Source organism: Erigeron canadensis, chromosome 7 (genome assembly GCF_010389155.1).
Source record: "Erigeron canadensis isolate Cc75 chromosome 7, C_canadensis_v1, whole genome shotgun sequence".
NCBI classification, from domain to species: domain Eukaryota; kingdom Viridiplantae; phylum Streptophyta; class Magnoliopsida; order Asterales; family Asteraceae; genus Erigeron; species Erigeron canadensis.
In genome coordinates, this window is record NC_057767.1 from 36,591,171 (window position 1) to 36,606,987 (window position 15,817).

The 15,817-nt window shown below is 29.6% G+C and overlaps 1 protein-coding gene across 1 annotated transcript; it reads right to left on the reverse strand.

Moving 5' to 3' along the window:
- Window positions 1-6,590: 6,590 nt before the first annotated feature.
- Window positions 6,591-8,831, reverse strand: LOC122607032 (probable glycerol-3-phosphate acyltransferase 3). Its single transcript, XM_043779951.1, has 2 exons — window positions 8,088-8,831; window positions 6,591-7,673 (listed from the first exon to the last, which is right to left on the reverse strand). Exons 1-2 carry the CDS (start codon window positions 8,796-8,798, stop codon window positions 6,771-6,773), a joined length of 1,614 nt encoding a protein of 537 aa, XP_043635886.1. The 5' UTR covers window positions 8,799-8,831; the 3' UTR covers window positions 6,591-6,770.
- Between the last annotated feature and the right edge of the window lie 6,986 nt (window positions 8,832-15,817).

Below are 15,817 nucleotides of genomic sequence, written 5' to 3' on the forward strand. Positions count from 1 at the left end.
TATTTATTTAAAATTTTTATGTAGAATGTAAATTTTTGTTATAGCATATAAAAAGAAACTAAGTTTAGTCTCGTCTCAAATATACGAGTTATATACGGATTATTCAAGATACAGTTATATATATGTAACCATCAGTTTGCTAAGATGCCCACTTAACTGAGGAAAATCGTTCTTCAACATAAAAATAAGAAAAAATAAAAAAGAAACATTGTTTTATGAAATTGGGCCTCTATTAGGGGTGGGGAGTGCATCGATGAGGGGAGAGATACCGTGATGAGGGGAGGTGAACACTAATCCTTGTTATAGATACCGTGATGAGGGGAAAAGAGAGAGGATAAAGGTCTCGCTGTCTATATCGTGATTTTAGTATTGAATGAAAGTGGTGAAAGGAGGTGAGAGGCATTCCTTGTATAAGGGAAGGGAGGCGCATTCCTTGCATGAGAGAGGGGAAGGGATATGAGGAGAGAGAATGTAAAAAGGTGGTGAGGGGAAGAGATACACTCCCCACCCCCTTATCAGTGTAAGAATTTGCGAGAAGAGATACCATGTATTAAAATTCTAATAATCATTCAAACAACACAACAAGTTATTATTTGGTAAAACGTACGTAACGAAACTATATACAAATATTTCATTGGCCATATAACACACATACTGCCAATGCTAACAATATAACAAAATATGAAAATAGTTATTTATGTATATTCTACTTTTATATGTCTAATTTTATTGGTTAATTGTATTTTTTACTAATAAGGTAGATAATTAGATATGTATGACCAAATATAGAAAAAAATTTATAGGTTTCCATACTTTAAATTACATGTTAAATCTAGACCAATTTTTCCATTATTAATCTATTTATATCATCAATTATCATATATCTCAACTCTTGAAGGTGAGATTGGGGGGCTATCATCAATGATCAGATTCTCAACTCTTGAAAGTGAGATTGGGCTACATGGGCTCACTCATCAAGTGTGTACCTGAAAAGGAATATGTTCAGCCCATGGCCCAGAGTATACTTTGCTTTGGACTATCGATCAAACTACAGCTTTTGTGTTTGCATTTAGTTTACAACCCAACTTGACTACACAGTACACACAAAAACAAAAAGTCCATTGAAAGTTTGAAAATTGAAACAACAAAAAGCAAACTGATCTTTTTAATGAGGGGGAATACAAAAGACAAGTAAAAACAAGCAAATAAAAATTAACACACATTTTTAATTGTTTTTCATATGGTAAGTTTGTATCATTTACAAGGTTAATAATATTAACACAACATGAAATAACATACGACTATGTGATCATTGCTCATCAATTGATCCATTTGCTATAACATGATCGATGAATTTGAATATATACAACCTAGATTATTTAAGCGGAACAAAAAACATCCATCAAGTATTTTATAAAAACATTTTAAGCGAGGTTTAACACTACGTCAGAAATTCCATTTGATTATACAATATTAGAACCGGTTCGATATCAGTATTTTGGTATGACACCGTTTGGTACCGAACTGTCAAGCTTGCAAACATTGTGGTGTGCAAAGTTTCAGTTATTTTGGTATTGCAGGAACGGTACAAAAGCCATTAATTATTTCTATCCAAACAACACGTACCATAATTGCAACCAGAAAAGTCTATGTCAATAGCATTGACATTTCTCAGAAATGAAATAGGTGTTTATACTAGCTAATTAAGCTAAAAAACTATTGAAAATATTACAGTAAATACATTGTATTTCAAACAAATTACTATATATATATATATATATATATATATTGGAATAGCATTTGGATTATTCACTTGGCTTTGACATAAACAAATTAACTTGATCTCCAATGCATATTTATATACAAGAAAAGGACACAACAAATTAAGTTCTGATTTGTAATTGTGAGGCCAGGGATAAATAATAATGGATAATAGCTATACCAAGACTCGTATCTATTACTATTGTTTTTTTACATTATTAGCGGTGGTGGAGCCATGTGGTAGCCATGGGTATCATGATAATCCCATAATTTTTATAAAACTCTATAATTCTAGTACTATTTTATGTATTTATCAAATTTTAAGGGTAATTGGCAATCCCAGACTGATTATATACTTTTGTTTTTACTCTTGTTAGTTACATAAAAACTCATTGGCGACCCCAAGATGATATTTTTGGCTCCGCCATTGATTATTAGTAGTGTAAATGGTATATATAAAATATAAAATATAAATATAAATGTATTATTGTAACTTCAATATAAATGTAGTGCAACTGCATGAAATTATTTTATGTGGCAATAATATGTGGTGTTTGTGTATTTTGCATTCCTGTATTGATTGAATGAATTTATTTTTAAGTGTATATATCTAGCTACTCTAGTTATGACTCCATGAAATCGGGATAAGATATAGGTCTGATGGTAATTATTCAGCCAATCGAAAAGTCAACAACCATGAATATATGGTTGTTTTTGTAGCAAAACGTGTCAAACTATTTTATTGTTTTTTAGTAATCGAAACAAAAAAGATGAAGAAAAGTCTCAGTACCAAAATCTTAGAATTCACACGAGCAAAAGCATATATATATTTACCTGAAAGTGTTGATGACGACATTGAAATGTGAGTAATTTAAGTTAATTTGCTTTTTGTACATGGACCTACATACACCCGAAACAAAGCTCATTAAACAAAAATTTGTTTTATAATCTACTATAGTTCAACTACTATAGATAAATCTTTATGTAAATTTGTATTTGAATTAACTGAACTTATTTATAAATTTCGATAATTGATGTGCTCACATCAGGTTCAACTCTTGGCTATGCCCTATAGAGTTTGCTATCTGACTCTTAGTGAGTATATACAATATAGCTAAGGCCCACGATCGAGACTAAAAATAAATACATATTTCGAGTCGTTTTAAAGTGACTGAGTGTCGATTGATTTATAGATATGACCTCAAAAATAAAGGGTCAAGGTCGATCAATGAGATTCATACGAAATGCGCGTATATATACAAACACGCTGTACGTATTAATACTAGCATCTTATACGTACCAACTAAACAGCTGGTCGGACCAAATGTTGTTAAATGTGAAAGAAACGTAGCGTGTACGTATTTTTTTAATACTATATACGGTGCGGCAATACATGTTTAATTGTAGCATTTTAGAATATATTAATAATAGGAGGACCCTTTGAGTAAAGCTGGAGGTAATGAGTTTTGAATACATATTTTTGTATCTAGCTATAAAAAAGCTGGAGAAAAGAAGTCTAATGGGGACACTCTTATAAATTGTCTGATGATATGCCTTTTCTGTCATTACTATCCTTATCATCACCACCCTTTTTAATAGCGGCCCGTAAATATAATTGATTTCTCTGTCGAACTACATGTTTGTGACAAATAAGATATATATTAAAATTTCAAATATTTAGTTATCATGAGCATGCAATTTTTAAAAGTTATTTGTTAAGCTTTTATAGAAGTAAAACGTATTATATTGAATTAAAAATATATATAAATTTATTTACATTAAAATGTATAAAGTTTTGAAATTCACAATTTAAGTATGAATTTTCATATTTACTAATTATATATATATATAGGCAAAAGTTATATATATATATATATTATATAATTGTTATGGACTTTTATATTTTGGTTACATCTTTTAAACCCAAAATATATTTAAAATCTTAAGGTTCTCCCAATTAAATATCAGTTTATCGAGTTCATCCATCAATGCATGGTTGATCTGTCTTTACGGAAGATAACAAAAACTATACATAAATTGGTCTATTTATAAGAAAATGATCGATATTTCGATAATAATTAATTATGTTGGCATTACAATCTTTGATATGCTGTTATAAACACTATCTAATGCGTGTTCTTTTTTATATATAAATTTTACACTAAGATCGTAATAGTTTTTGTCATATATACGTAAGTTTCTTTTCTTCTAAGTTTAAATTTTTTTGTAAAATACTTAGTCCAAGACTAAACGAAACCTAATTTATTACTCTTGAATTGAAAGCGATATATGTTAAAGTCACAAAGTAATCAATGTTTATGTTAATTAGATGAATGTTTATTAATTATATATGTTCGATGATATTTCAAATTAATGTCAACTGATGTATGTAATATTTAATTACGTGAAGTTTGCTACGTATTTATAAATGATGTTTCAAAAAAAATTAATACTACTAAAACGAGTAATGTAAATAACATGAAAATGATGAAGTTGGATGTTATTTTAGGGTTGTAATAGGTTACGAGAGCTTAAAACCCGTCCGTTGGACGGTGGGAATGAAGAGAAGTTGTTTTTATGATTGAATTGGTTGGTTTACAGAAGAGTTAATTTATATTGAGTAGATGTTTAGTTTGTCTACTAAACAGAAACTGATATAAAAACAAAGGTTCACTTTGCTTTCTTGCAACTTCTGCTACCTTTCCCATTGATTAGGTTAGTTTTTTAAGACTGAGATGTTGTAGAAATCGCAAGGTCATAGTGGGGAAAGTTTTGGTGTGTGCTAGTTATAGACTCCATCAAATACACAAACATTAGGATATACACATGAAAGCATTTCAAATACTGTCATGATCATCAATTCTCATTAATAAGTTATTTTATATAATCAACAACCCACTCACATTCCTTCAAACACCACCTCTATTAATAACTTTCAACTAATTAAAAATATAATATGCACACATATTATTATATATATATATTTGTTAATAAATAAAATATAAAATAAAAGGACCTATCAAATTCCAAAAAGAAATAAATCTATAACAATATATATATTTATATATAAATATAGATACAGATGTATGTTAACTGAACCCAACCCGATACCTATTGGGTACTTTATTGTCGACCCCGTCAGGGGTAAAATAATACCACAAAACCTGAAACCCGACCCGATAATAGTAGCTATTTTTCAAAAATAGTTATCAAAATTTGTTTGATTTGAAAAATAATACTACATGCTCTTGATATTTTGAGAAATGAATGTTCAAGTTATACAATATAGATAAAAAGTAGTTGATATTAATGTGGAACTTGTATTTACAAAAGTGAATTTATAGATTTAAAACTAATTACTTATAAGTATATAGATATAAGTATTGATGTCGGGTCGGGGTAAACATGTCCCACTCCCTACCCCGAACGGGTTCAGGTTTTCCCCGTCGGGTCGGGTTTTTTTGCCATCCCTATTTAAAGATTAATACTATATTTATACATAAATAAAATACACATACACACATATTTTCCCTTTGCGTTGCAAGTAATTAACTTTAATACATATATGTAATTAACTTCCATCCACACATAATTGACTTTTAAAATTTAGGAAGAAAGATTAATATTCTTGGTTTTTCAAAATAACTTTTGCAAGTCATTAATATTTTTTACACACATAATTATCATTTTGCATTCCAAGAACTAATTAACTTTTTTGTACACATACATAATAGTCTTTTCAAATTCATTTAACACATAACTATCATTAAGTATTCTCATAATCAACTTTAACATTAATCATAATTATTATGAAGATAGAAGTTGAAATTTTAAAATTGATTTCAAAACTCAACTTTTATATTATATATAGATTTATATACATTCCTATCTAGAGTTTATAATTAATTAATCAAAGACTTATTTTTTTTTAACGATCGTTGGGTTGACTTTGGCTAGGAGTTTTCCAGGCCAGAATGCTACCCACTCCGATACCTCCAATATACCACATGGGGGAGAAACCCCCAATTAATGTAATTGGGGGAAAACTCTGCTCCCTCCAGATTCAAACCCGGTCTCCTGAATCCAAAGCCATCATTGAAAGACTCTCGTACCACTTCTGTTTCTGAATATATAGACAATATTAACGTTAGTGATCAATCTTTTAATTTCTAACTTGATGATATCATTTTTTATTAATGGCATATAATGATATATTTCTTTTAGTTTATGTGCAATGCATGAGCATAATATACACATCTAATTTCATGATATTTCAAATCAACCAGAAACGAAGATTATTTAATGTATTTGTTTGTATATATAAATCTGAAAATGCAAACATAAATACATAATCTTAAATACCAAAAGAATAAAACTAAGAAGAATGGCCACACAACATTTAATAACATTTGACACTTTTTCTGCCGGGTTCATGTGTTTAACAGCATAAATTCATTTTTCATTTTTAGCCATTACATCTTGTAAGGATAAATAACACACGTAATTTTATGATCACAAATTAAAATCATATATATACTCATCTTAAGGTTATATCTAAACACTTTTAAGTTTTTTTTTTTATAAAAGTAAGCCAAATATTTATTTAGTTACTGTGTATAATTAATTTAAAATTAAATGCGATATATATAAGCTTAATAATACATAAACAAAAGTGATAATGAACATATAGTCTTGATCATCGATCTAAAACGAACACATTTCATTTCATTTATATTATCCAATCATCCAAATAAATTAAGAATCATAATCAATGACCTAAAAAAAGGCATATAAACATAAACATATATACAAACGTACATAGAGAAAAATAAACAAAAAAGATTGCTAGTATACAGTATGTATATATGTTACAACTTACAAAAGGTACCTCACATCTTAATTAAGACTCCAAATAATCTCATCAACAAAAAATATATATCCGAACGGTTGAAACTTGAATTTGTTTCACTAATCCGTGTTAGACATGGATGCTCGATCATGCATGCATATCATCGATCATTTTTCTTACTCGACGAAACGATCCCTTCGTTACCAGCCAACACGAGATACTTGTCTTTCCTCGTAAGGCTGGTGCATTCAAAGTCTAAGGTCTTACCAATCTGGCTTTGCACATAATTTGCGACATCAAACCTTGTAGAATTCACGTCTCCACATCTAGTCACGCCACGGACTTGCTCCAAGAACCGAACTCTATAAACCGGTCTTGGGTTCATCATAAAAAGAAACGGGTCAAGACATTTTAACCCTCCGGCTGTTGTCCCGTAAAACATGCTAACATTAGTATCTAATGCAACCGGGACAATATGATCACTTAACTCCGCAAATAAAGGGCTAAACCTTAAAAGATAAGGTTCTCTACAAGTTGTCCCTTCTGGACATACAACAAGATCTCCTTGTTTTAACATTTTGTCCATCATTTTTGCATCTTGATCTCGATCACGCGTCAATCGTACGGTTTTGATCGGTGATAAGATTTCCGACATTCTACTTAGACTATATGTGACCGCGGCAAATGGTTTTTTGAGCCCAAATGAGAGATATAACGGGTCAAGTAAGGTTCTATGGTTACACACATATAAACGACCTTTATGTATTTCACTATTATCATTAGATGTCGGTTTTTGAGTTGAGTTGTGGTTTGTGAGCTTTAGTTGCAAACCGGTGTAGGCTAAGATAGGGATCGATGCGCTATAAGGCATCGTTATCGCAACGATAACTCGAAAAATGGCTAAAGTTATGGAAAAAGGGAACCACATGAACATGATTAACATACTTAATGGCTCCGGTCTAAAAGCTAATCTTCCATCATGGAAGATTAAATCTTTTGGATATCTTTCTCTTGGAAGGATTTGCCATGACTTCTTGTCTCCATCATTAACTACATAAACCTCCTGTAATTAAGATCATAAAACAAATCATTAATAAAAGCTCAACTAACTATCTACCTAATTTTATACACTATTAGTAATATATCTATATTTATATGCATGTATTCTCCTACCTCGTTTATGTCAGGATTGAATACATTATATATATATATATATATATAGGTTGGTTACAGTAAAACAAGTATTAAAATAAAATAAATAAGACAAGATCTTGATCGACATTTAGATCATGATAAAATTGATACATGAAGATTCACGAAACACAAGTGTATATATTGATACACAATGATTTTCATTATGCACAGTGATTTTCAGTGAAGAGAATCTTATTGTTTATTTGTTTTATTTTAATACTTATTTTAGTTTAGCTAAAATATATATATATATATATATATATGCATATATGTAGAAAGTTACCTTGGTACAAGAGATCCAATCATGCTTAATGGACTTGTTCACGAAGCAAACCAATTCATCATCATCTTCTAATACTTTGTTAATACTATGTTTAATGATGTTTTTGTTTTCTTTCATGAGACCAACATAATAACCACCAAAAACCTCCAACTCTCTTCCGAAAACATGATCAATTTCCAAATAATCTTTCAAGAAACTTTCAACCATGACTTGTGGCAACTTACTAACACCAATTTTCTTCTTTCCTTTTCTTAAAACCTCAAATCCTTCCATACCAACATCTTCCAAGAAGAATTTAGGCAACACCGAGCTTCCAATACGAAAACCGTCTTTCTTGATACCAAAAAAGCAAACCATGACCATTATCTTGAGAGACAACTCTTCATTAACCAAACAAAGAATTGGATAAAGCACAAAAAGCACAAATGCCCTAACCAAACTTCCGGCTTCGAATGCAACCAACATGAAATATGAAAACACTGACAACGATCTCAAAAGGGTTCCTTCGACGTCAAAGACCAACGTTTTTTGTGAAAGATTGGATGTTTGAACTTGAGAAACTAAAGTACTTTGTGACTTGAAATGAGAAACATTATGTGTATTGCTTAGGGTTCTCTTGAGAGCTTTTGTGTGTTTTTTATGGAGTCTTAGAAGAATACGAGATACATAGAGAATGAGTTTGAGGGTGTAAGGTAAAGCTCTGAATACCATTTTTGTTAATTCTCAAATGATGAGAAAGTTTTGGGATTTATGGTTATGGAAGGTATGGGAAATAGAATGGGTGTTATTTATGGTACTTGAGTTGAGAAAAAGGACCAAGATTTTCCATATATAACGAATTTGACACTAGCCCTTATAAACACTTCATTAGCTGGAAACTGTAATCTTGAGTTGACTAGAATTGGTCAAATGGTATGGCATGCAACAATATTAATATTACTCGTACGTTTATTACAAAAGTTGAGAACAAATTCCTCTTTGACTCTTTCTATCATTCATGTAATAAAAAATTGTCATTTGTTGTAGCTAGCTATAAGTAACATGCAGCATTATTATTGTTATACAGCAATCAATATTACCTTTTTTAGTAAATTCAGTTTTATGATATATATATATATTTTTTTACCTTATGATACAACTCATAATTTTCTAATTAAACCACTAATGTCGTGACGAAAGTTATACCTCAAAAAGTCCGACCACCATTAATGCACCTCTACAAATAATAAACTTCATAGCCAAAAATCTTATCAAAAGGTCGGACAACCTTAATTTTATCATATGTTATGAAATTTTAGTTTATTTGCATGTATTTAGATATGGTACGTAGACAATATATATGTCGCCGAATTTCGAGTAAGGGTCAACATATACCGTTGGAGGTTGGAATGCGCAAGCATGTTTATTATAAAAAACTATATGCTCCGTATATACGTATATTTATTGGATATCTCATTGGCCACCGCTAGCACCACCATCACCTTTTTCTATTTCTCGACAAAATGTCAAAATGCATACATACATCCAATGCCGCCATATATATACCCTAATATATAAATTATAAAATTATAATTCTTGTATATATATGTATGATTTCAACCCTTTATATGTATAATTAAATTCAATGGATCATCAATCATGACATGTATTTTAGGATCTTTCATGTTTATTATTAGATCGGGTCAAAAGTTTTTCTTTTACTTCGGACTTCAAACTGTCACGTACCATGACACCATCACCGCCGCTTTACTTCTATTCTAACACATCGATCAGTTCATCGACTATTACTTCTTGTTACCGAGTTTCTTTTTTTCTTTTAGATAGAGATTTGCTTATTTTGTATCCATATATAATGTATATATATATATATATACATGTATGTAAATAAAGTGACAAAAAGGTGAAAATGTATGTTATTAGTTTAGATTGGTGATGCGACGCTGAGATGACACCAGGGGCGGAACTACATTAAATTTAGGGGTAGCTCGTGCTATGGGTCCGTTAAATTTACGTAGTTTAACTTTTTCGGAAAAAAATGTATTTTTTTATTTATGTTAGGTGTGTCAAATAAATATGGGATACTAGTCATGTAACCAATTTAATTTAAACTTTTAAAAAATTTTTTATCAATAAAATGATACGTACTTTTTATATTTACCACATTAACTCAATCACATTTTAAAATGATACTACTTTTAGATCACTTCAAAAACCACTCAAAACAACTAAAATGATAGTTCCAAAAAATGTATTTGTGTAGTAGTATACCGTATATTTATATATGGCGCGCGTTTGCTGAAAAGAGAGCTCAGAAAAAGAATTTGTTTAATTACTTGTATAACAAAGTTGCAACAAGATAATTTCAATTATTGTGATAATCATTTGGGCTATAATTTAAATAAATTAAGATTTGAGATCGATAATGATTTGAGAGAAAACCTTGGGCCAAGTAAATCCCAGAAATTCTGAAAAATCATTGACTTGTTAGCGACAATTTCCCCCATCCATTTTTATTAAAAAATACGAGTATATATTTGAAAAAACTAAATGAGTAAAACAATCAATGAATTAGTATTTGACAAAAGTAATTAGGCTAAAGTAATTTTATGGCTAATTACTTTTGCCAAATATTTATATTTGAAAAAACGTTTAGTTTATAAAGTAATTAATTCTTTTTTTATTTTTCAAAACTAAATGAGTAAAACAATCAATGAATAAATATTTGTCGTTATAAAAACCATAGGAAGAACATAACACATATTGTGACGTTACATTTGAAGATATATATATCTTAGAGCTGCTCAAGAAACAGTCAATGGCAACGTCGTCTCCTATGTGGAGGATTTTATTGATCAAACCACCGTTAAATGGTTAAGGGTGGCATTTAAATTTTTTTTTTTTTTTTATATTATTAAGTGTATATTACCTCATATATAGTCACACCCGCAAGAACAAATAACTTAAGACAAATTAATTTGTAATAGCCTTATATATATATTTTGTCAAAGTAAATAAGATATTGCAAAATTAATTTTGTGAAAGCTACTATCAATTTCATACTTTATTTCTATGTATTTATAGTTCAAGTAATTAATCATCCAGATTTATATCATTTAAATCTATAAAAGTTTATTTTCTATAGTTTGGTGCGGTTTATGTGATTAGTAAACTTATAGTTTTATGTTTTTTTAACAATCAGTTGTTATTCGAATTGATAAGACACTACATAATAAATGGTGAATTGAAGCTCTGCATGCGAGTGATTTAAAAAAAAACCCATAATTTGTTATTTCAGAAAGTCAAACTCAAAATATGTAACAAAAATATTATAATGCATTTAACAGTTGAACTGACTTCATTTACTTAATGTTAACTTAATTTGAGGAAAAAAGAAAACTTATAGTTTATGCGTTTCACTTACTTTGCAGCAAAAGTCTTTCCTTCCTAACTAATAAAGTGCAATCCAACTACTTAATAAAAACATATAAGAAAATGAATGAGAATGATCAAGTGAGAGAAAAAATCAAAGTTCACATACTAAATTAATTATATTTAATTAAACCATGTTTTAAAGTCCAACTATTAATTAAGACGTAATTATCAGTTCTCTAAAGTTAGCTTCGCAAAATATGTGAGTAATGTTATTTCATGCTATGAAGATTTTCATAGTTGAACCATTTAAATCTACTCTATCATGCAAATAAAATGTATATAATAACATTTTCCTACAAAAGGTACTCTGATTTAATTTACTTTATAAAATTTTACAATAACTTTTCAATCATAAGGTCATATATACCAACCATTAAAGTTGCAAATAACGTGTCAAAGGTCGATTATTATTGGCATTTTTTATACGCTTCTTTCACTCTAGAAAATAACTACAGACCTTTGTTTGTATTATATATAAGTTATTTTAATTTTTTTTTAACGGCAATTTATTTCTCTCTTAAATAATTACCCCCAATAATCCTAAATCATCTCATACCAAAAATTAAACCCCGATTCACCCCAAAAGACAAATTAAAACCTCCGGCAATTGAACTAATCTTACATTTACAATTATTTTCCTATATAGTTTTAAAAGTAGACCAAGAAAATAGGCCTAAATACCCAATCATTTAGATAAATATACACTCTTTCTCGTTGATTTACTATTATTAACTTCAAATTTCAAGCTTTTTTTTTTTTTTTTAACATTCAGTTGGGATATGACGTTAGAGAAATCTCACCGTATAATGATGAAACTTTGCACGCATCTTAGACAACTATATGTTGATTATAGACCATTACAAGTATTTAAAGGAAAAATCCCAAAACTTATCAAACCTAAGGATTGAACTCAATATTTTGGATAAAACCTATCAAATTTATAAACATCTACAATCAAATTTTCAAACCTATCTTCAAACATATGTTTTAGTTCTATGAATTACACTATCACGGTATTTTCTTAACTAAGTTAGGCAATTTGACCGCCTAGAATTAAAGATTTTGTAATTCACATGCTCGGCTCTTATTAGTGGTGGAACTTGACCAATTGTTTCGAGGGGGTCAATTTATATTAGCAAAAATATTTTCTTTATAGACTAAAAACAAAAAGGCATCCATGGTTCATATAACAAAAAGGGAATAAATCCTAAATACAAAGTTTTCCAACCCCCTTCCCTTTGGAAGTTCCGCCTTTGGCTCTTACAGTGAGAGTGTTAAACACATACGTCGTCAGCAAAAGAAAAAATAAAAAGGAGTTGATGCAGAGATAAATAATTAGTAATCATTTTATTTATTGTATTTTGTAAATACATCGTACCAATAGGCCCATATATCACACTAATGTCAAAATCCAATTTATATATATATTAACTTTAGACATTAGATAAGTATATTTTGTAGTATATAGATTAATGCATAAACCGTCATTGAGGTGACATGATGGTTAGACCTCATATTCAAACATATTGATCACTATGAAAATATCATGGAAATGACCAACAAAAATACAAAATGATTTAAAAATGTTCATGAAATTAAAACATGATTAAATCGTATACATCCAAATTGAGAAATCTAACAGATAATAAGAACGGGAAATTAAACCTCTTTCATTAATATAGATTAATTCAAGATCACTATTACGATACCAGCACATAATTAAGACAGATGTAGCAGCAAAATTTGTTTAAATTATAAATGATAGTCTCGTTACTTCTCCGTGTTGGTCTCATTTTTTTTTTAGTACAAATAATGGTGCATTTATTCATACTTTTAATTTTGTCACGCTTTTATGTGTGTAAAAATTTATAGAACTAAAAGTGTGTAGAAATTTCTCAACACTAAAAAGTGTGTAGAATTAAAAGTAAGGTAGCGTAAACAAATGAGGTGTTACAAAATACGAATAATTATGAAAGTCCAAACTAAAAAGTGTGAAATTTTAATTCTACACATTTTTTAGTGTGAATAAATTTCTACACACATTTAGTTCTACATATTTTTACACACATAAAAATGTGACAAAATTTTTAATTTATACATACTAGCTAGTGTTTGAAAAAAACAAAATAAATATCAAAGAGTGGAACAACCATTAAATATATTACGATACATTTAATTTGTCAATTTAATATCTTAACTTCAGCGTTGGACTTTTCTCTGAAGAATGGGTATTTGATTAGCATTTCTCCTTCTTCTTGATAAAAAGTATACAAATACCATTTACTTATCTGAATCATATCAAAATGCTAACTACAGAATATGTAACAAAAAATTTTTTTAACTTTTATATCAAAAGTCACAACCTTTAATTTTATGCTAAAAATACAAATATATACACACTGTAACAACCTATAAAGTTGTTATTAACAAGATGCTTTAATCACTTTCATTTATACAAGAATCCTAATTAAAAAAAATTGCACACACACCCGTTGACCCACGTATTACCGTTGGTCACCGTCACTATTTACCATATACGAGTTTTTGTTTTTATATCTGACTTAAATTCGCATTTTAAGAAGTTAAGGACTCATCCATCACCCATTAGACTGGCACTGCACACTTCGCTGATATATTTCTTGTGTCATTGTGTGATAACAATAAATAAGATGAATTGAAATAGCAAATGTCCATTTGAATTTTAGTTGCTACATTTTACAAGAGGTGGATGTTGGAATAAACATGATTCGATTCGAGTGATAAAATATCCCCAATCGTCCTGTGGAAGCTGTAAGAACATTAAAGCATAATTGCTATTGATTTCGGGTTCACATAACAAGGTGATTGAGTAATAATGGGATGATAAATTCGGCTGGAACATGATGCACGAATTAGAGAGGAAGACACACACGAATTTTAGGGTTTATTATGTGTTGGGATTAACCTTAACTTAGGGTTAATTACCCTCTATTTATAATGAGAGTAATTACACATTCAACCCTTTAGTATTTACACATTCAACCCTTCTGGTGTTTAATGTGTGTATCATTAGTCCTCTTAGTTACAATCACTTAATGGGAAACCCTATACTACGTCTCTAAGAGTAAATACGTCCATCATATATTTACCTAGACATAGGGATTTCAGTTATTGTCAATTATCATATCAGGAATGATACATGATCAGTGACGGTCACACTAACGTGGTTCCAACAGTGGATAATCATTTATTAAGTCTTTATACGTGTGATAAATTCAATTTGATATTTATTGAAACGTATGTGAACATTTTCAATTTTTTTCAAATCACAGCCATCACTAAGGAAGGTCCCTCGTGGACAAGGAAAGGGAAAAGGGATATTACACGATTAAAACTTAGTCACGGTGTGCTAGTCATTCTGGCTAATAAGACTTGTAACAATGGTATTATTTTGATTCAGTTTAAAGCTGAAGGTCCTTCGGTCTAGCAATGTTTAAAGTGGCCCGATAACCACGATGTGATATGTGAGTATTCGACTTAAAAAAATAAGTATGATTCAGTTGGAGACCCGATCCTGTACTCACTCATTAAACTCGTTTTACATATCTAATATCTAATACTTCTAAATCTAATAGTATCTAATATCTAACATCTAATATTTATCTAACATCTAATAGTATCTTATAAAGCATTTTGCTCTTTTTTAAAATTTCAATTAAGTAATTCGAACTACCTGATTATTCCTTTTCTTTATTCACTAATATAAACATCTCTACCTAATATACCTATAATATCTTTAAATCTCAAACATTTATTTTTCTTCTCCCTTATCAAATCTTAACCACTCATTTTTTTTCTCTCCTCCATAAATCATTTTATTTCTCTAAATCAGTCAAAATATTTTATCTCAAAAACCGCATATCGATAAATTATAAAAATTATATGGATGTTCTTAAAATTTCATGCACTTTCATTAGAGATGTCATTCGATATACTTTCGATGAATTTTCAAATTTGAGGGCGGAGCTTGTACGGCTAAAGCTTTTGGCTATCATACTCTATGACTTGACCTATCACCTCCACCATTTTACCGCCGCAAAGCACAAGCACTATCTCTCGTCATCATAAAATGTGTTTTATTCCATAGTATAGTAATTTAATGGATACCGGATGTAAAATAATTATATATATAAAAGTCAAATGAATTCTTGATATCAGGTCATATATGATGGGATGAATATAGTCCATGCCAACTTGCCCACTAGGTTAATTAACTAGTTTGGTTGCCCACAAGCAAAAAGAACACCTAGTCATTCCCA